This window comes from Octodon degus, unplaced genomic scaffold, assembly GCF_000260255.1.
Source record: "Octodon degus isolate 3935 unplaced genomic scaffold, OctDeg1.0 scaffold00031, whole genome shotgun sequence".
In the NCBI taxonomy this organism is placed as follows: domain Eukaryota; kingdom Metazoa; phylum Chordata; class Mammalia; order Rodentia; family Octodontidae; genus Octodon; species Octodon degus.
This window is the reverse complement of record NW_004524607.1, coordinates 16,524,646-16,546,767: the sequence shown is the minus strand read 5'-3', so window position 1 is coordinate 16,546,767 and position 22,122 is coordinate 16,524,646. Positions and strand designations below refer to the sequence as shown.

Sequence of the window (22,122 nt, the reverse complement as noted above, 5' to 3'; positions counted from 1 at the left end):
TTTCTGTTGACTTAAAAAAAGACAAAACAGAGGTTTGTACCTATGTTGTTTATTTATTATTTCTTGCCTATATCTTGTAATATGAGAAAGTACTTTGGCAGTAACAATTCACAATGTACTAACCATTGTTACTCTCCTAAAATCTTGTTTTGAGATTTTGTACCATTGTTTTTATTTTTTTTCTTTAAAATAAAAATAACTGATGTCAAGAAATAAAAAAAATAAAAAAGAGTTAAAAAAATATTTACTTGTCTTGTATTAAAATGAAAAAATAAAGATTTGATAAAGAAAAAAAAAGATTTTCTTCACTAAAAATTAGTTTTCAAGCTTAATGCAGAAAAGAATAAATAGGACAACAGGGGTACACCCGAGAGATTCAATTACATCAGGAAGGAGACCTTTATAAAGGCCCAAATGACAGTTGCCACTGCCAACTATGAGCACCAAAGCATCAAGTGGAGAGGCTGCCCAATGCTCAGTGTATGTTCTATGGCCTTTAAAATGACCCCAAGGCCATTTCAAGTCCACATATTGTAAGGTTTATGCTGGCTAAGAAAGTATGGGAAAGAACACCTTATATTAGCTTTTCAAAAATAAACATGAAAGTATAGTAAAAGGTATAAAATTTATTTAAATACAACAAAACCCAAAATGCTGTAGCCATGTGCCTCACTAAACTTTAAATTGAAGATGATGCTGTGGGTCCAGGTAACAAGCTTCACTGAAGAGCCCCAGCAGCAGAACACGGGGTCCACCTACCCCTCAGGCTGGCAGTGACACAAGCTAGTTGGAATTCATGCAGGCCAGCACTCTGCAGCCAAACATTTTCTAACCAAGCATGGAAGACACCTGTGACCAGTCCTGCTCAATTGGGGAAATAAGACTTGACCTGAAAACCACAGCATTCCCTCCCTGGCAAAGCTGGCAGCCCACTTGTTGGGAGTTCTGTAAAGGGCTCAGCTATGCACACTGTACCTGGGGGAGGCCTGGCCCCTCCTGGTGCACACGGTGTCTACTACAGCCAGTGTGGAGCCCCCCATGTGGGCAGGGGAAATGAAGGGTCTGTCTGACATTCTGCCCACTCCCCTTCCACATGTCCTTACTCCCACCCTGGGCTGGAGTCTTCCAGGCTCAATCTTTGCTTCATCTTCTTCCTTAGCCACATCCATTCTCTGGGGATTGTAATACAAGCTGAGCATCCTAATCTGAAAATCTAAAATGCTACCAAATCTAAAACTTGAGTACAATGTTGGCGCTCTAAACATTTATTTCACAGTGTGTAGAGCTTTGGATGATCAATTGGTAGACTTACTTATATATCCTAGATGTCCTTATCAGATTTATGATTTGCATGTTTTCTCTTGTTGAAGGGGTTGTCATTTCACTGTCTTGCTGATATCATCTGACAAGCAAAATATTTAATTTTGATGTCTACTTTACTTATGTTTTTGTAGTTATGGTCTTGGTGTTGGAGCTAAGAAACTGGTATAAATCAAGATCACAAAGATTTATTCACTTTTTCATCTAAATATTTTAATTTTTTTTTCTTATATTAGGTTCTTTGCTCCCTTTAAATTTCTTATATATCTGAGTACCATTTGTGGAAAGACTATTCTTTCCCCACTGAAACTGTCATGGAACATTTGTTAAAAAGTCATTGGACATCAAATGTCGGACTTTATTTCTGGATTTTTAATTCTATTTGATGACCTTTCATATGTCTATCCTTACATCATCACCATTATGTTTTGATTAGTAGAGTTTATTTTGTAAAGAGAAAGTATGAGTTTTCCAACTTTGAACTTTTTTCAAGACTGGGGCTATTCTAGGTCACTTAAAGTACACTATGAATTTTAGGATAAGCCTACAAACTTCTGCAAAAAAAAGTCAGCTAGGACTGTGATAGGTTGTGTATTAAATATGTAGGTCAGGCGTCCATGTTCACACATGGCTATTATCCCAGCACTCAAGAGGCTGAGGCAAGAAAATAACTGTTAGAGACCAGCCTGTGCTACACAGTAAGTTCAAGGCCAGCCTGAACTACATAGTGAAACCCTGTCTTTAAAAAAAAATGGAGGCCTCTAGGAATGCACTCAGCCACCTGATCTTCGACAAAGGGGCCAAACACGCTTACGGGAAGAAAGATAGTCTCTTTAACAAATGGTGTTGGAAAATTTGGCCCTCTACATGCCGAAAACTAAAACTGGACCCAGGTTTATCAGCATGCACTAAACTAAAGTCAAAATGGATTAAAGAACTGAACTTTAAAACAGAAACACTAAATCTCCTAGAAGAGAAAGTAGGAGGATCTCTTGAAGACACAGGGTAGGCAAAGAGTCCATGAATAAAAATCAAATCGCACGAGAAATACTTGAAAGAATTAACAACTAGGACCACCTCTTATTAAGAAGTTTTTGCACATCAAAAGAAATTACCAACACAGTGAAAAGACAATCCAGAAACTTTGAAAAAATCTTAACTAATAAGCTCTCAGACAAAGGTCTGCTCTCTAGAATTTATAAAGAACTAAAGAACATTAGGGCCCCTAAATTTAAAGACCCAATCCAGAAATGGGCATCTAAGATGAACACATACTTCTCAGAGGATGAAATTAAAGAAGCGAATAAATATATGAAAAAATGCTCCACCTCACTAGCCATCCGTGAAATGCAAATTAAAACAACACTGAGATACCATCTCACCCCAGAAAGAATGGCTATCATAAAGAAATCAACCAACAACAAATGTTAGAGAGGTTGTGGGGAAAAGGGAACCCCTCTCCACTGTTGGTGGGAGTGTAGATTGGTACAACCATTACAGAAATCAGTGTGGAGACTCCTTAAAAAACTAGGACTGGAAATTCCATTCAAGCCTGCTATCCCCCTACTAGGAATTTTCCTGGAGGAACTGAAAGCATCATATCACAGTGATATATGCATACCTATGTTTATAGCAGCACAATTTGTGATAGCCAGATCTTGGAAACAACCAAGATGCCCGTCACATGTGGAATGGATGAAAAAGATGTGGTACTTTTATATAATGAAGTATTACTCAGCTATAAAGAATGATAAACTCGAAGCCTTCATATTTAAGTGGATGCCACTTGAAGATATACTTATAAGTGAAATAAACCGGACTCACATGTGTAAATATCGTATTGCCTCCCTAGTATAAGAACTTAAAAGAGGAATTACATATAGAAAGTTACAATACAAATAAAAGGAAAGCTAGAACTTGAGGATTGGACAATGAGGAGTGGTCAAGGAGAAAAGCTGAGAAACATGACAGGGGCAAAGCCATGCATTTGTATGCACGAGATGGGTGGGGCAGTGATCCTGGGGTACATCAGCAGGTTTTTGAGACTAGCGGTTGGCTGGTGAGATTCTCCCCCTGACTAACTCTATATGCTGGCACCTGTGAGCCAGGTGGCTGTACTGAGGATGGCGATGTGTAATAGATGGGTCACGCTTGGAGTGCCTGCCATCCTGGTCTTCTAAATATGTACTTCTTGTCATGATATACCATTTATTGCCATAATGTCTCTCAAGTTAAGTTTTTTTTTTAAGGGTAATAAATGAAAAAAGTCACAAGAATAAGAAAAAAAAATGTCACAGGTCTGTCCTGTTACAATTCTGTATATGGTTAGAATTCTAAATGTCTTTGTAAAATTATGTAAATGCTTGTTTCTACCTTTATAAAATTATTTTTCCTACATAAAAAAATGTAGCTGAGGGGGCCTGGCCTTAGCTCAGTTGTTTAAGTGGCTGCTTCCACAAAGCTGTCAGCCTCAGGTTGCTGTAGTTCGATCCCCACAACACTCCAGCCAGCCAAACCACCCGAGGGCATTAGGACAAAAAAAAAAAAAAAGGAGGGCCGGAGAGATGGCTCAGTAGAATAAGTGCTTCCCTGGCAAGCACAAGTGCCTGAGTTTAATCCCCAGTTCCGAGAAAAAAACAAAAATGTAGCTGAATGTGAAGAGTACTGTTATCCTAGCAATATTAAGTTTTCTGAGCAATGCACGTCTACCTTGTTTGAATATTTCAAATTTTTTCAACATTATCGTTATCAGGGTAAAAAGCTTGCATTTTTGGGGATAAACTTGTATTTATGCTACCTTATTCCAACAAATCCTTTAATATCCTTTGTTTGTTCACTGATGCTGTATAAATATACAAATGAGTTCTGAGATCTTATACCCTATAATTTTACTAAACTTGCTTACTCTAATATTTTTCCAGTAATTCCTCAGAAATGTATCATGCCATTTGCAAATACAGATAATTTTATTTGTTTTTTCCCCTTCTACCTGTCTTTCTTTCTCTTTCTCTCTCTCTTTTTTTGCCCAACTCCCCTGGCTAGAAGCACCAGTATGATTCTGAATAAAAGTAGTGAGAGCAGATACTCTGATCTTGCTCTTGATCTTAAGCAAAAAATATGCTTTCACCACTAGTAGAATGTTACATTTTCTTAGGTGCTTGCCATCATGTTGAGGAAGTCATCTTTCAGTTCTAATTTGTTGAGCATTTGAGTGTTTTTTCAAAAGTAGTGTCACATGTATGTAAGTACGTACATCCTGGGGACTAAACACAAAGCCTGCACATTAACTACATCTCCAGCTCTCTTCTGTATTTTCAGACAGGTCTAAGTTGCTTAAGTTGCCCAGGTCAAAACTTGTGACTCTCCTGTCTCAGTCTAGAGTGTTGTGCTTTCACCTCCAGCTAGTGGTGCTGAATTTTACTAGTGCTTTTCTCGCACTTATTGGGGCAATCATATGGGTTTTAGTCTATTCACATAATCACATGATGTTATGTTAATTGACTTTCATTTGTTAAACTATTCCTATAATGGTGGCATAAATTGATGCATAATCCTTTTTATATATTGCTAGATTTCATTTTTTAAAAATTGGTTGAAAATTTTTGTTTGTATACTCTTAAGTGATACTGGTCTGTAGTTTCCTTTTTTTTCTGATATCTTTGATTTGGGTATCAGGTAATATTTATCTCACAGAATGGTCTAATGTTCCACTTTCAACCAAGCATGCGTTGATTGATTGATTGATCTTGGATTAAGCCTAAGGTCTTAGCACTGAGGTATACCTCCAACACTTTTTGTTTTACTTTGTTTTTAGAGACAGGGTCTCACTATTAGTTCACAAAGACCTTGAACTCACTGTGTAGCCTAGGCTGGCCTCCAACTCATGGCAGCCCTCCTACCCCCATCCCAGTTGTAAGATTACAGGTGTGTTGCCACCATATCCAACTTCCAACACCTTTTTAATTTTTTTTTTTTTTTTTTTTACCTTTTTAAAATTTTGAGACAAAAATCTAAGTCACTAAACTACCCAGGCTGGGCTTGAACTTGTGATTCTCCTACCTCAGTCTCCAAGAGGTTTGGAAATATAGGCATGTTCCATTACACTTGACAAATGTTTTCAATAAAAAGTTTAAAAATAGTAAGCATCCTGATTGTAATTTTGTTCAATAACATGTGCTGAGGTCCTTGACAAGTCTGTCCTGGCACACTCTGCATGTGTTGCTCAGCATTCCTGCCTAACCTCTGCTGAACACAAGAAAGGGATTTTATCGGAGGTGTGTACATAAATCTGAGCTGGGCATGGTGGCACACACTTGTAGTCCCAGCATCCACACAGCTGAGGTAGGAGGATCACCATGAGTCTGAGGCCAGCCAGGGCAATCCAGTGAGACCTGGTCTAAAACAAGATACAACAACACAACACAGAAATTAAATCTGACCTGCTGCTTTTTGTTCAAGACATTACTAACTTCCTGTCTTTACTGCCACCCTAAATGACAGAGGAAAGAAAACCCTTGAGAAACGTAGGCCATTTCTGGTTCAGATTTTTGCAAGATGAAGAGGCTTATAAAGAGGAGAAAAACAGGCCGGGGACATAGCTCGGTAGAATTGTGCTTGCCAGGCAAGCACAAGGGCCTGAGTTCAATCCCTGGGTCCGCAAAAAAAAAAAAAAGGGGAGGAGGGAGGGAGAGAGAGAGAGAGAGAGAGAGAGACAGACAGACAGACAGACAGACAGACAGACAGACAGACACAGACAGACAGACAACAGTATTGTCAGTTCCATCTTGGGTTCTGGCATGAATAGTATCAAAGGAATACTGATCCCATGTAGCCCCAGACTCTGTAACATTCCTCACATTGCACAGAAATGGAATGGAATGACCATACCAGGCTCCCAGCTGCTGGAGGGCAGTACATATGCCCCTGTGTCCCGCAGCTAAGTTGTAAGCACTCCTAAGAGAACGGTGGGTCTGATCAGGATGTAGATCTGCATGGCAGGAGTGTCTCACTAAGGGTCACTCTCCTCCAACTTACCTCTCACCCAGGTAGTCCCCAATGACAGTCTTATTTAGGCCTTCTCCTTTATAGAGGAACTGGGCAACATCTTCTGGGGAACTCTGTAGCAGGTCATTTTCTATTAGAAACTGAATTCCCTGAAGAACAGCATAAGAGAGGAAGCACCAGTTAGGAAGGTTACTTAAACTCAGTTTTTAAGGACAGAAACAGTGTGATGATCTTAGTGGTTCGGACACAGAAAAAACATCAGAAACCTATGGAATTGCACAACCTGATTTTTACAATACCACACTACATTTTATCCATCAAAGAAAAGTACATGTCTTCTGGCAATTTAACAGGATAAAGGACAAATAAATGGGTTTCTGAACAAACTATTATAAATAATTGTTTCAAATGATAAGGATTCAGGGCCAGTGAGATAGCTCAGTAGACTAAGTGCTTGGTCAGGTAAGCACAGGGGCCAGGGTTCAATCCCTGGCACCACATGTTGTGCCAGCCCTGTCCTCGGGCATGCTGAGCCAGCAATGCAGTCTGGGCATGGTGGCACATGCTTGTAATCCCAGCACTTGGGAGGCTGAAAACAGAAGGATCACTGCAAGTCCAAGCTGAATAGTGAGACCCTGCATGCATGCGCACGCGCACACACACACACACACCCACACACACACACACACACTCACCAGAGTACAGTGAATACAGATAATAAACTTTGCTGCCCTAAAAAATGGCCAGGAGCAAGAGAAGGATGTCTAAAAGGAACCAAAGACATCCAGGACAAAGGGATCCCCATGAGTAGAGGTGGGGGCTGGGGCTGGTCCCTGGCCTGGTTACTGGTGATCACCGGGGTTATGACCATGACACTGAAGGCTGGGGAAGCTGACCTCCTTAAAGAGCTGAGCAACACAAAGGGTTGCTTTGGAAGGGCCATGGCTTTTAGAGGCTCTTCAACCTTCCCAACCTGCTGTTTCTGCCCCTCTTAGTTGTCCTATAATCTCTGTGGCCACAAAGCTGGGGGCTAGATGTTGAAAAAGCCAAAGTTTCCACCAGTGCTGCCCAAAGTCTCGAAAAGTGAATGGGCCTGGGGAAGAGACTGTTCTGGACACTTATGACCTGTCCATGCAAGTCAGTATACCCCTAAAACTAGGATGAATCTTAGTGCTGTGAAATGACCTATAAGGATTTGAGAAAATGAAACAGGCTCAAACAAGGTAATTTCTATGCTTCTTGGTCACAAACTAGAGACAGAAGAGGCCCCTGGGGAGGAAAAGCTTCCTTTGCAAGAGATGGAGGCCACTGTCATAGGAAAGAGACAGCCACTGTTCAAGCTCAGATCAGAGACCCAAAGATACACAGCAGCAAAAGCCTGAGACAAAAAGCAGTTTTGAACCTAAGACTGAGGAGGAGGCAGCCAGAAAAGGAGAGAAGTATATAGGAGCAGACTGCTCTGAGCAAGTGACAAGTGGCCTCAGAACAGAGACAGTTATGTGAAAAGTAGAGGCAAAGACTAATGTGCCCACAGGCCAAGGAGCACCACCACACGCAGGATAGGCTGGAAGGGATTCTCCCTCAGAGGTTCAGACAACAACACCTTGATCTTGGATTCTGGCCTCCTGAACTGCAAAACAAGCCATGCAATTTATGGCTAATTTGCTAAGGCAGCCCTAGGACACTCTTAAATTGGGTAGGTAATTATAAAAGAAAGCAAATGTTTCATTAAAAATTTTTAATATTTTAAAATGCTGCTTAGGGAATGGGGAGATAGCTTGGCAGTCTAAGTGCCTGCCTGGCAAGACCCTGAATCAAATAAATAAAAATGATCCCTGGTACCTAGTGCTGTGTTGGATCCAAAACTGGGCATGGTAGGGCACACCTGTAATCTCAGTGCTGGGAAGGATCAAACAGGAGGATCACTGAGTCTGAACTGTGCAGCAAGACCCTGTATCAAATAAATAAAAGTTAAAAATTAAATAAAGGGCCAGAGATAGTTCAGTGTCTAAGCGCCTGCCTGGCAAGCACAAGGAACCAGGTTCAATCTCTGGTACCACATGCAGTCAGCCCCACACCAGGCCCACTGAGCCAGCCACAGAAACCGGATGTGGTGGGGCACACCTACAATCCCAGTGCTGGGAAGTTTGAAATAGGAGACTCACGATAAGTCTGAGCTGCATAACAAGACCCTGTACCAAATACATAAATTAAAAAAATAAAAATACAAATATAAATATATAAACATAAAATGCTGCTTAGAAAAATCAAACAGAAAACACTGGCCACCATTCAACACACTAAACTCAGTATTTAGTTGTGTATTTCTAACCTGTCTTTTTTGCCCTATGTCTGTCCCTTAGAAGAAGCTGAAATTTCATTGTATTTTATTTATTTATTTACTTACTTAGCAGTGCCAGGGATCAAAATAGGGTTCTTGTGCTTGCCAGGCAGGAACTTATCCTGCTGAACTATCTTCCCAGCAGAAGCTGGAATTTTAAAAAATTTAGTAACACAGCTTTGTTTTGTTTGAGATGGGGTCTCCCTATGTAGTTAGCCCAGGCTGGCTTTCAACTCTAGGTCCTCCTGCCTCAACCTCTTGAGTGCTAGTTTCTGTTTTTTGTTTTGTTTTGAATATTTTACTGATTTATTTGGTACCAGGTCTTGCTATGTGGCTCAGACTCATAGTCATAGCAATCTTCCAATCTCAGCCTCCTCAGTGCTGAGATTACAGGCGTGTGACACTATGCCCTGTTTTGGTGGCTGCATGGGGCCTGCATGGCATGAGGTACTGGGGATTGAATCCAGGTCCTTGCGCTTGCCAGGCAGGCACTTAGACCACTGAGCTCTCTCTCCGGCCCTAGTCTCTGTTTTTTAAGAACTTAATTTGACCTGGTCAGACTTATGATTGATTCATGAGGATGTATTCCTGGCCTCTTATTTTGTGCTATTTCACGTGCCTTTTCAGCCCTTTGTTAAACTGATCAAGTTTTCCTTATTCAAGCTTCCTTAGTAATTTGTAAATTGTATTTAATTCCTATCTCTAGTGGCTCCTCTTAAAATTTCAACAACTATCTAAACTTATATTTACCTATTAGCATCTAGGAAACCTTACTTTCCTACTTAGCCTTTTTATTTGTCTTTTCATTTTATCATTTAGACTTAACTGTAAGCGCTCCCCACCCCATCTCACTGCCCCTGCCAATATCAGGGTATTAAACCCAGGGATACTCTATCAACTGAGTTACATATCCTGCTCTTCTCTTTAAAAAAAATTGTGTGTGTGTGTGTGTGTGTGTGTGTGTGAGTGTGTGCAGATATTGATGTAGATATATAATAATTCTGAGATGATCTCACAAATTGCCCAGGCAGGACTCAGATTTGGGACCCTCTTGCTTTAGTCTTCAAAGGCTAGCATTACAGGCTTGAGCTCCCATACCTGGCTTATCTATAAATATCACACATCTTTTTATCTAATAGATTCATTTTGGGAGGGGGTGGAAGTATAACCTTGCAGCTTCTCAATTACTAGACTCTGGAAATGGATGAATGAAAATGTCTTTATTTGTCCTTCTTCTGAGTGTCAGTTTGGGTCAACACAATTCTCAGTTTTAAGTCATTTTTCCTCCAAGCCTGGAACTGTCTCCCTGCTCTCTCTGATCCAGTGTTTCCTGATAACAAGCTCATTTCTTCTTAGATGGCTTACTCTTTTCTTCCTGGACAATTTAGTGACTTTCTGTTTACCACAAGATTTGTGTTATTTTGTTCAATATATCTATATATAGGTATTTCAAAAATTTATACTGCTTAGCATTTACTAAAGCCTGTGAATCTAAGGATTTTGTCTTATACTTATTCTAAAATAACCCCAGGTTTCCTTAAAACATTTCTTTTTTTAAATTCTGTTTTAATCTTTTATTTGGTAAGGATCTCACTATGCAGCTCAGCCTCTTAGTAACCCTCTTGTCTCAGCCTCCCAAGTGCTGGGATTACAAGTGTAGGCCACCATGTCTGGTTTTAGGGCCAGCATAGCATGCCCCAGGTTCTGGGGCTGGCACAGCATTTGGTACCAGGGATGGAACCCAGGTCCTAGCACTTGCCAGGAAGGCACTTAAACTGCTGAGCTATCTCCCCAGTCCCTTGAACCATTTCTTGTGTTCCATTTTAAATTGTTTGAGACTGATTGGATGAAATATGGTCTGCTGGATTCATCTCCCATGTCTTGTAACTCCGTGAAAATAGGTGGAGAGAAGGACTACACTCTCTGTAGGCCTCAAATCCATGTAGCCCAGAGTGCACATGGCACCCCTAGTTATTTACAACATTCTTTCAACACCCCACTTTGCTATCACACATAAGGACCAACCCTATCAATCTCTTTGATGATATTCATAATCTATGCAAATACCCTACTTCAAAGTTTCCTTCCATTGTTACTACAAGGCCTGTTTCCTCCTGTCTCAGTTCTTCCGTTTGTCCAGATTTGTTTCTGTCAGGTGGTGATTTCCACAAGTGTCTGGGATTTCCAGTATGTGATTTCCAGTATGTGGCTGGGAGTTTATCTTTGTGAGTCTTGGCACCTCCTGGATGCTGTCTGCTCTAAGTTTCTAATTCAGCGACCTCTTACAACTTGGTGGAACAGAATTTAGGTGGTGGGCACTGTGCCTGGGCATCACATGACTTGGGCATCATTTCTTCCTCACTGACCTCATGTACCTTCTTCCTTGCACGGCCCTCAATTTCTACTTCACTAAACTCCTTGTTCTAAGTTTAAGTATTTTTCTTAAATACTGGGAATCTAAAGGATTCTGGGAAAATAAAGGACACTGGGAATCACTGAAACACTTGGAATCTAAAGGGTAGGAGGATGTTTTTAGTCTCCTTAGTCTAAACCACCCTGTCTAGAGTCTAAGGTACCTGAACAAAACAAAGTTCCTTCCTTAAAATGTTATCACCTCCCTGGCAGCTTGAAAGACTTTATTTTCAGAATATCTTCATGATTCACAATATTACAAGGCCTATGAGAATATGGAAAAATATATAATTTTGAATTGCATCAGCAACATATGAGGCTATCTGCTATGGCTATAGACTAAATATCTGTGTCTCACTCAAACTTTATGTACTAAAGCCCAAAGCCATACAGTGACCCTACTTATACACAGGGCCCCTGGGAGCAGCTAGGGTTAGGTCAAGTCATTTGAGCAGAGCCCCCTGGGTTAAGATTTGCCATTTTAGGAAGAGAAAGCCTGGAGTGAACTTACTCCCTCCCTGGACATGTGAGGATTCGGCAAGAAGGAAACTATCTGCAAACAAAGAGGAGGCTCTCACTAGAACTCAGCTGAGCAGCATTCTAGTACCAGATATATGAGAAAATAAGTGTCCATTGTTTAAGCCCCTCATCCACAGTATTTTCTCATGGTGGCCAGATGACTAGGACAAGTGCCATAAGCAAGACTATAAACAAAATAATTTTGATATTTTTCCCAGCAAAAGCCCAAAGACAGACTAAATGTAACTTCTGCTTTTATTGGGGAGCATAATTACAGATAAGCTATTAAGAAGAATCAGATGGAAGGAGCCTATATGCACATTAGCAATGAATGGATAAAGAAAATATGATATTTACATACAATGGAGTATAACTCTGCCATAAAGAAAAATTTGTAGAAAAATGGATGCACCTTGAGACCATAATCTTACGGGAAACAAATTAGATGCAAAGCTTTTAAAATTGCCTGGTATCCCTTATATGAGAAATCTAAATTATAAAATAGAGCAAAGTAAAAATATAAATAGTAATTAGGGAGACAGATCTTTCTCAAATGGGAAGGGGATCAAGAGATGGAAGAGAGAAGGAAAGGAGTGGCAGGAGATGAAGAAAAGAATTAGTACATGCTAGATCCATATACCAACTCCGCAGAAGGAATGTACAGTATTCACTAGGGATAAATATGTACTAAAATTTTTATTTTTAAAAAATGTATCTTTTAGGTGAAGTGGGACACAAAGTCTGCTAAGTCACTCATGACAGCCCGATTAAACTCCTACTTCCCTTGACAAGCAGACGCCATGGGATGACTACACTGTCAGAATTCAGCTTCTTATGAGCTGAACCCATGGCTCTACTCAGCAGGCAGATACAGTTGCAGGACTGCATCTTACAGTCCTGGTCCCTATTCAGGAGGTGGGTCCTCCTCAGGTGCTCTGTGTCTCATTCTGCCCAAATGTGAGCCAGGAATTAAAATGGAATTTCCCGGCCTCCTAAGTTGTTGTAAGGACTAAGTACATTAATGGAAGTGCTTCCCTCTGTGCCTCCTGACAAACATGAAATTCTCTATGTTTGCCCTTATTATTGTACTATTGACATGTGCTACATAGAAAGATGGCAACCAAGAACTGACAGCAAGGACAGCTTAAGCATAAGGCAAGTTTACACCTACAAAACTGGCTCACAATGCACAGTGGTAACATCACTTTTTTTAAAAAATCATTATTTACAGTACTTTGTGTTTCGTGAGATTTTAATTTATCTATAAGCAAGCTAAAACATGAGTTTTAGCTCTAAAAACATTCGTGTTATAAAACATCCATTATTACTTCCAATGTATATAAAATTTGCTAATTTAACTCAACAAACTCAAGTCCTAAAGAAAGAAAAAAAAAAAAAAAACCTTGACACTAACGCCAAGTAGCAAATCATTATCAAATCCACAAAATCATTCCTGCCCACAATTTCATGCCATTCTGGAGTTGAATTAAGAAGCAACAGAAGGACTGGCCAAATAGCTCAGCAGATTAAAGTGCCTGCAAACAGGCACAGGGGCAGGGGGTTCAATCCCCAGGCATGTTGTGCCAGCCCTGCCCCTGGGGCATGTTGAGATGGCAATTGAGACTGGGTGTGGTCACATGTGCCTGTAACCCCAGCTCTTGGGAGACTGTAAATAGGCGGATCACTACGAGTCCGATCTAGTAGGAAGACCCTAAACATCCTGTAGACCCTTCCCTAAAATTAAAAAAAAAAAAAAAAAGGCAGTTTCACAGTGGTTAGAACATACCAGATAAACAAAACCCTACCCTACTTATAGGTGTGCTGTGCTCTAAGAAAACCCAAACCTGCAAACTATAGATGAGGAAAAAATGAAAACAGTGACACAGGCCTCTCTATGTTGCCTGGGTTGTTCTCAGCACTGGTTCAAGCACTCCTGCCTCGGCCTGCAAAAAGGGTGGGAACACAGGCATGTTATACTTCACCTAGCTTGATATATATCTTAAATATCAAAATAAAGATATACCAAATAAAGATATACATTGCAATGGTGTCTAGATGTCCCCTCAAAGTCTCATGCAGTTATGGTGCAGACTTCTAAAGTTTTTGTCCAGTGCTGGGATTATGGGTGTGAGTGCTACAGCCACCCTGGGTCAGGTAGTTTACATACCAAAAAAAGGAAGGGAAAGAGACTTGCTTTCTTCTCCTCCTCTCTTTTTGCTTATACTGCTTTTGTTGTTTTCTGCTGCCATGAACTGCGCACCCTCTGCCATGTGCCACTGCCTTGGAGCCAGCTGATGATGGACTGAAACTTCCACAAACTGTGAGCTAAATTAACCTCTCCTTCCTTAATTTTGGGCATCAAGTATTTTGTCTCAGAAACAAGAGAAAAGTTATATATCATTTGTAACTTCACTTATAAATGTAAGTTTACAAATCTTAGACCCTATGCAATGCAATTCTTATAATGAATCAACATTTATTGAATAAACAATTTAACAATTAGTACTGAGGTTTGGTGTCAGACAAAGAAGGAAAACGTCAGAAGTAAATACAAGTCACAGACCACAAGCAGGGAATATACTAGCTCTGTGGTCAGAATGACTTTCTGTGCCCTTGCCTCTCCTGGATCTCAAGCCTCTGTGGCTGACTCAGGTCTACTCTTCTCTCCTCAAATCAAACAGCTTTTACAGATTGTGCCAAATCCTTATATCTCAATCTGAAAAAAAGCAGTTTTTGTTGTCTTGAGGCAATGTCCTAGAAAATCTAACTTCAAAAAACGTGGTGGCTAAAATTTGCAAGGGTTCCTTGCTCTTTCATTCAGAGACTTCCTGAAAGCAAAAGGAAGAAATATACTCTTCTGGCTAAGTGTGGTGGTACATGCCTGTAACTCCAGCACTCAGGAGACTGAGGAAGGAGGACCACTGTGAGTTTAGGCCCAGCTTGGGCTACAAAGTGAGTTCAAGCCCAGCTTGAACTGCATCTCAAAACCCTGCCTCAAAAAGGAGGGTGAGGGGCCAGGGAGATGGCTCAGTGGAATAAGTGCTTCCTTGGCAAGCGCAAGGAACCTGAGTTCAATCCCCAGTTCTGCAAAAAAAAAAAAAAAAAAAAAAAAAAAAAAAAAAAAAAAGGGGGAAAAAAAAAAAAAAAAAAAAAAAAAAAAGGACGGTGAGAGAGGTCTGGGGAGATAGCTGACAAGTGCAAAGTCCCCGTTTTGAGCCCTGGTACCACATGCCATACTGGCCCTGGAACCTCCAGCGCACTGTGCTGGCTACAGAAATTGGGAATCGTGGCACAGGCCTTTAATCTCAATGCTAGGAAGGACAAAGTAGGAGGATCACTATGAGTCTGAGCTGTGTAGCACGACCCTGAACCAAACACATAAACAATTAAGAAAAAGAGGATAAAGACAGAGACAGAGACAAAGAGAGACAGAGAAAGAGGAAGAGACAAAGACAGAAAGAAAAAGAGAAGGAAGAAAGGAGGGAGGGAGGGAAGACAGGGGAGAAAGGAGGGAGGACAGGGAAGGAGGAAGGAAGGAAGAGAGCGAGCGAGCAAGGGAGAGAGGGAAGGGAGGGAGGAAGGAAAAAGGAGGAGGAAGGGAAAGATTAAAGGAGGAATGAAGGGAGGAAGAAGGGAAGGATCCTCTTGGACTAAGCAACCCATTCACACAATGAAATCTATGAACTCTATATCTGGATTCCACTCCCAATTCAAGCAACTAATCATGTGAGGCCCTATATTAGAGCCTTATCACAAGAGAACTTAGGAGATAAAACACAAGGATGGGGCACCACAGCAAGAACTAAACAAAGGGTCCTCTTCTGGGGCTTCATTAAGCAGTCACCCCCACTTTAAAAACAATAATGTCAATTCCATCTTTTTAGGAAGTGACCAGCTTTGCCAAAAGAGAGGCAGCCATTAAAAATAGATCAGTCAGTTGGCTGCATGTCAGAAAACTGGAAGTATGCATTTACCTTTTTGGGGTCCATGTTGAATTTCTTTCTTCCCATGGCTATTTGCTTGTTCCTCTGAGTGGTTTTGCTATTCATTTGAAATAATGGAAAAATCATTAGCCAGGATTGACTGAGAGCAGTGTCTCACACAGCATAGCAAGGCACAGCCCTTAGCACATTTTCCCTCCCACAATACTCAGTGAAAAGCAGAGCACTGGTGCACTCTGGAGCTGCTGCCCTCCACTGTTGGAGGGAGGTGTGTGGCTGCTTTGGCACTTTATTCGCCTGTGATCACTTGAGATACACTTCTGAAAAAGCTGATGATGAAAACCAGTGACTTTTTTTTTTTTTTTTTAAATAAAAGAGGTTGGTTCCTTATGACACAGAAAAGTTGTTTTTGGGTAGTTAATTCTGAGTGCCTGCCTGTAAGACTGTGGTAGGAGGGGACTTAGAGAAAGTGGGGGACAGGAAGTAACCTGCAGAGACCCCAACCTCTGCCTCCCCAGAGAACAAAAGGGAGGCAAGGGCAGGAAGGACTCAACAGATCCAAAAGCCTCTGCTTCCCATGTCAGCCCTCTCACCCTGCTGTGGTCACCAATTATTAAATTCAGGTAGAGGACAAACACACAGAGCAGAGACTGACTCACTTACAGGTACAGCCATAAACACTTTACCTCTCCTCCACTGAAGTTAGGTTATCGATCTCTGTCATCACTTCTGCAATTTCGTATTTCAGCCTCTATTGAAAAGAAGAAATTGTGGGGTCTTAACCTTTCTCCACCTGGCCTCAGCCTTCTAGGCACCAGCTTCCTGAGGGATCCTCTGCTCATCGCAGGTCCAGAAACACAGCACCTTTGGAGACACAGCTGGAGCCTCAAAGTCACACCCAGCTCAGCTCAGGAGAAAACAGAGCCATGTGTCCACCTCTCATCAGATGCTAAGGAGGAGGGGCCCCAGGCAGATTCTAGAGTGTTTGTGTGTAAAATCGAGAAGGAACACAGGAAGCATCAGATAGAAAAGATAAAATCACTTCACTGCATCCATTTCCTGCTACCCAGCAGGGGCTGCCTGTCTTCCCCTCAGGTACTGCCTGTACTTCGGGGCTGGAGCTCAGATTTAGGTGGATCAAGTTAGTGAGCAGCAATCCCAGGGTGACTGCTCTCACTTTGGAAGACACAAAGCACCAGGCATAGGGACTGGGGAGTGAAAGCCCATCTGGATCCATGGTACTCAGAGGTGCCACAAACAGAAGGGACAGGCTTGTCCTTTCCCTGGTGTTGCCTCTGCTGGCTGAGAGTCCCTTGGCAGCCTCCTAGGCACTCTGGACCTTCATGTTCTCACTGACAGAATGATGCAGTCAGAGTAAATGAAGATTCCAGATTCACCAGCAATGTGATTACTAGTGTCCTGATAAAATATTCTTATTTGTCAGCCAAAGAACTTATTCTGGGTTCCAGGATTTTTCCAAGATTGAAGGGTAACCTTAAAAGAAAAATGTCCATGAACTATCTTTCAAAGACAGAGAAATTTTTATTCAGAATCCTATTTTTGTGTGCCAAGAAATTCAGACTTAAAAACTGAGTTACTAGAAAGGAGGTATTGTCTGGGACAAGGACTGTTCCTAGAGTGAGTGGCTTGTGAGGCCACATTTATTTTGGCAGTGAAAATAACTAGGAAGCTTCTCAAAGAAGAGCCTTTCCCAAGGAAGCCAAGGCCTCCTGGATGGTTTTTGTAAAAGTCAGACTCCCCAGCTCAGAAACTATGGCTGTATTCATTTGTGTCTCCTGTGGAAGAGTCCTCCACCCTGTCCCTTGGGTAAAGTACACAAATGTGGGAATGATAATGTTTACTCATCTGTGTTTTACTCATCTTTCTTATTCTGCTCCTGCCACCTAGCAGGCACTTGGTACGTAGCTGGAACCCAACATATACTTATGCATCAAAGGACATCCAACTGACAAAAATGGAATAAGCAATATTCTAGGTACTTGACTCTCATACACAAACAAAATTGTACCAAATTTTTGGGTGTGTAATGGTGATGGTAGTGAGGAATGAGCTCAGAGCACTTGTACTGAGCTACATCCTCAGGAATTTATAATTTTTAAAATTTTTGACAGGGTTTACTAAGTCAACGCACTGCCTAGGCTCGGCTTGAACTTGACATCCTCCCACATTAACTTCCCAGAGTGCTAGGATTACACAATCATGCAACACAACCAACTTTACTATAGGACTGTGGAGGGCAAGGTGTTATAGACTGAAGTTGCTTTCCTTTAAATCTGCCCCCTATGACTCTGCACCCACAAGTCTAGGCTCCACTTCCAACACTGTGACTTCTGCCCAAGCTGTAATGTCTAGGTAGAGAGCCTGCTTCACTGGCTTGGACAACTCTTTGCTTTGCTTGTATAGTTCTAACAAGACATCAACCAAACATCCATTTTTCACATTTCCCTGAACCTCTTCACTACTCCACCCCCCCCCAAAAAAAAGTAAGAGTTTTGCTTATACCTCAATGTCATCAATAAGCTCCTTTTTTCTTCGACGAATGTCTAAAAGTTCTTCTCTCTCTTCTAATGAGAGGTCTTCAGGCACTGAAAGAAAAAAAATCATCTCAATAACGAATGTTTTGAAGATTCACCTGGCAATGTCAGATAAGGCTAAGGAAGGAGGGCAGAGTAGCTGGAGGGCTGCATGACAAGCTCCTGACCCCTCTTCTTCTCACTCCTCACCAAGACCACTGCTTTACTTTCAGAGCGTAAACCAGGCAGTCACACAAAAAACAGTAGAGGGGGACACCGTACCAAAACTCACACTCGTGGGTAAGATAAACCCTGGCACCTTCCTCAGTTTTCCCCTCACGGCTCCAACACTCTAGGAAAGGTCACCAGACTCCTTCCTCCTAAACTGCCTCCCAGAGATAAAAGCTCTTCTCTGCACTATCCAAATAGTTGCAGGGCCACAAATATTGGCAAAGGGGGCCAAAACCAGCACACAGGCACAGCTCACCCAGAGGAGAGACAGCCAGCACATTTTCCTCCTGCACTCAGAGCTCCCAAATGCTCTCAGTCCTTTACCTTCAAGTATGAGTAAGCCTCCAACACTGGAGACACTGAATATGGGATAATGCTGGGCCCTTCACCAAACTCATTCCAACTATAAAAAAAGAAAAAAGAGAAGAATGAAGGGTTTAATCCCCTGTACCACATGTCAAGTGGCCCTGCCCCTGGGTGCAGTGATCTGGCCAGAGAGACCAGGTATGGTGTCACACTGTTATGGTTTGTGTCTAGTTGTCCCCCCAAAGCCTCATGTAAGTTATGGAGCAGATGGGGCTGGAGGAGCAATGGATGGCTTGTGGGGCGTGGTCAGAGGACCAGGGCAGGGTCTGAAGGATAGGGCCAGAGAGGCATGAACCACTAAACTGGCTAGCTTGTGCTTTCTGAAGGATGTGGAGAGGGTCATCTTGGACCGGCAGCACCCCAGCCTCTCCTTCAGTGTCTTGAAACCTCCAGTAACTGTGAGCTAAATAAACCTTTCCTTCGCTCATTTTGAGTGTCAGGTATTTGTCCCAGTAATGAGAGAAAAGTAACTAATGCAGAATTTGGTACTAGATGAGTGGGGTCATTGCTGTGGCTAACCCTGATCATGTGGATAACCAGCTTTTGGCAATGGCTAATGGGAAGAGATAGGAAACGTTTGGAGATGTTGCCTACAAGAGAAGCACCGGGACAGCTTTGGCTGTTCTGTAGAGGAGATTCTGGTCAGAGCTCAGACCAGAAGATTGATAGAAAGCCAATCTATAAAGACCAGGCTGGGGAAGTTTCTGCTGGGAAGAAGGACTGCATTGGTTGTTGGACTCCAGATCATTTGTGTTTTGTCTTGGCAGAAAGTTTGTGGAATTTTGTCCCTGTCCAGAGCCTTGCCTGAGACTGAGATTAAACACAGAGAGTTGATTCATCTTTCAAAGGAAATCTCAAAGCAGTCAAATATTGGGGCAGTGGCATGGTTATTATTGGGGACTGTTAGTCAGATTTATGTTGAAAGTGAAGAGCAAAGAGCCCAGGAGAATGATTTAAAATGTTGTAAGTTTGGCCAGAAAGGAAGCTCCAATAAAGCTGTGGAGGGCAAAGATAGAGCTGAGATCTCCATTGCCCAGGAGGAACAGGAGAGTAAAAAAGATGTCCTGAGGGCACCACAGTAGGTGGCAGGTTCTCACCCTTTGCATCCTCAGAATCACAAGGGTGAGAGACTTTCTTTTCAGGAGAAAGCCGCAGAGCCCCAAGTTCCAAAATGGATACAGCAGCCACACCAGGTTCCAGAATGGAGGTGGCAGCCACACCAGATTACAGAATGGCACTGGCACAGAGAATCTGTTTCTTGGAATCATGGTCAGAGTGCTCAGCAATCCAGGCATTCGACCCCTACAGTCAAGACAATGGAAAGTCTGGCTATTGCTCCAGCTAGCAGGAGATCTTGGCATCATCCACATGGTACCAGTTTTAGGTTCATGCAGAATGCAGGAGTTCTGAGACTAAAAAGGCTTCCAACTTAACTTCAGAAGAAGGCCTGGAGGCCAGGGAGTGTGCCCCTGAGAGGACAGTATATGAAGCTGTGAGTGAGAAGCCTATTCAGTGGAAACCCCAGAAATTTGGAAAGGCCAGGAACATGTATCATCTAAGGAAAAATGCAAGAAGGGAGCAAAGCTGGCCTAAGAGAGAAGCTATGGGAGCTACCACCAAGAGTGCCATAGGGGCAGAGCCACACGGAGCCCACAATTTGCCACAGATTGCTTCAGATGTTCTACATAGAACTATAGGACTTAATGTTTGCCCTGCTGGATTTTGGACTTGTTTTGGCCCCAATGGTTTGTATCCTTCTGTGTACACCTTTTGGGATGGCAATGTTTATCTTATGCCTTTGAATGTTGGATGTATTTAACTTTTCATTTGTATAGGGGCTCAGAGTTGAGAGTTTGCCTTGGATCTTGGAGGAGACTTGGGACTTGGATTTTTCAGCAATGCTGAAACTGTTGGAACTTTGACAACTCTTAGAGATGGACTAAAATGCCTTTTAGACAAAGGGATGTACATTAGACTTTGGGGGTCCAGGGACAGAATGTTATGACTTGTGTCTAGTTGTCCCCCCAAAGCCTCATGTAAGTTATGGAGCAGATGGGGCTGGCTGGAGGAGCAAAGGATGGCTTGAAGAGCGTGGCCAGAGGACCAGGGCGGGGCCAGAGAGGCATGAACCATTAAACTGGCTAGCCTGTACTTTCTGAGAGATATGGAGAGGGTCATCCTGGACACAGCAGCACCCCAGCCTCTCTTCCAGTGTCTTGAAACCTCCAATAACTGTGAGCTAAATAAACCTTCCCTTTCCTCATTTTGAGTGTTGGGTATTTGACCCAGCAATGAGAGAAAAGTAACTAATACACACACACTTGTAATTCCAGTGCTGGGGAGGCTGAAAACAAGAGAGAAAAAAAAGAGCATTTCCAAAAGTAGTCAGCTGACAGATACTATCCTAGAGAATAAATGTACCTCAAGATTCAAGTTAAGCTTATCAACAGTATTGACTGGGTTCTCACAAATAGCCTAAGGAAAAAAACTTCCCTCTGCCAACCTCTCCAGTGTAAATATATCAAAACCAGTCTGAAAGAGCAGAGCTTTACTTAAATCATCTACAGACATCTGTGCTTAAGGAAAGCCTACCTACAGTTTCTTTCATGCCTAAGAATATGAAAGACTGGCTGCTAACATAGAATGATGGCTTAGAAGGCAAATCTGAACATCAAAACAATTTAATTCTAAAGTTTCTTCAATCAGAAGCTTTCATGGAATCTCTTGATTTTTCTCTTTCAGTAAGACATATCTCTTCCTATTCCTACTACTTTAACAAGTAAACAAAGTGCTGACCATTTATATTACTTGTATTTGAACCAGAATCTGCATGTCTAAAAGAAAGAGAAATTTTGTAAGGTGGGAAACCAGTGTTGTTATTTTAGAAAATGTCCTTATTTTGTACAGATACACAGTGTAATATTTAGGGGCTTGACGCTATCATATATGTATTTGGAAGTCACTGCACACACAACAAAAAAGAACTGAGAAAATAAGTTATTAAATCTATAATGGATGTATTTTCATTCATTGTCCACTGTATATTCTAAGAGGTGAATTTTTCACGAGAAAAATAACAAAATGTTCAGTGTTAAGTGGCTGGAAATCATTAAAGCAGTATCTTTTAGGTAACTTGGTAAAAACATTACATTGGAATAATACAAAATTACTTCATGACACATTACAAAGACTAAATCAGGGCTAAGGATGTATTTTAGTGTTAATGTGTGCAACTTAGCATTCTTGAAACACTGGGTTCAATCACACCAGTAATCAAAAAAAGAGAGAAAGAGAGAGAGAAAAGATTGCAAAAATCAATTTTAAAAAACCCAGAAGTGTGCGGAGAGTTTCCTGCTACCCTGCGCCAGCGGGACCAGTCCCAGCCCAGGCGCAGCGGGCCGGACCCTCTCCCAGCCCCTCGGGCCGCCCCCCACCACTCATCAGTGCCTCCCCC

General features: G+C 41.8%; 1 protein-coding gene across 1 annotated transcript in view; it reads right to left on the bottom strand.

Moving 5' to 3' along the window:
* Positions 1–22,122, bottom strand: part of Cyth3 (cytohesin 3) — a gene marked incomplete at its 3' end in the record, with an annotated part of 144,475 nt that overhangs the window by 23,941 nt on the left and 98,412 nt on the right. The window contains exons 2-5 of the mRNA XM_023713376.1: positions 18,061–18,143; positions 16,224–16,288; positions 15,571–15,637; positions 6,355–6,473 (exon numbers count right to left, since the gene is read on the bottom strand). Coding sequence (XP_023569144.1) covers positions 6,355–6,473; positions 15,571–15,637; positions 16,224–16,288; positions 18,061–18,143 — 334 coding nt within the window. The remainder of the gene's footprint in view (positions 1–6,354; positions 6,474–15,570; positions 15,638–16,223; positions 16,289–18,060; positions 18,144–22,122) is intronic.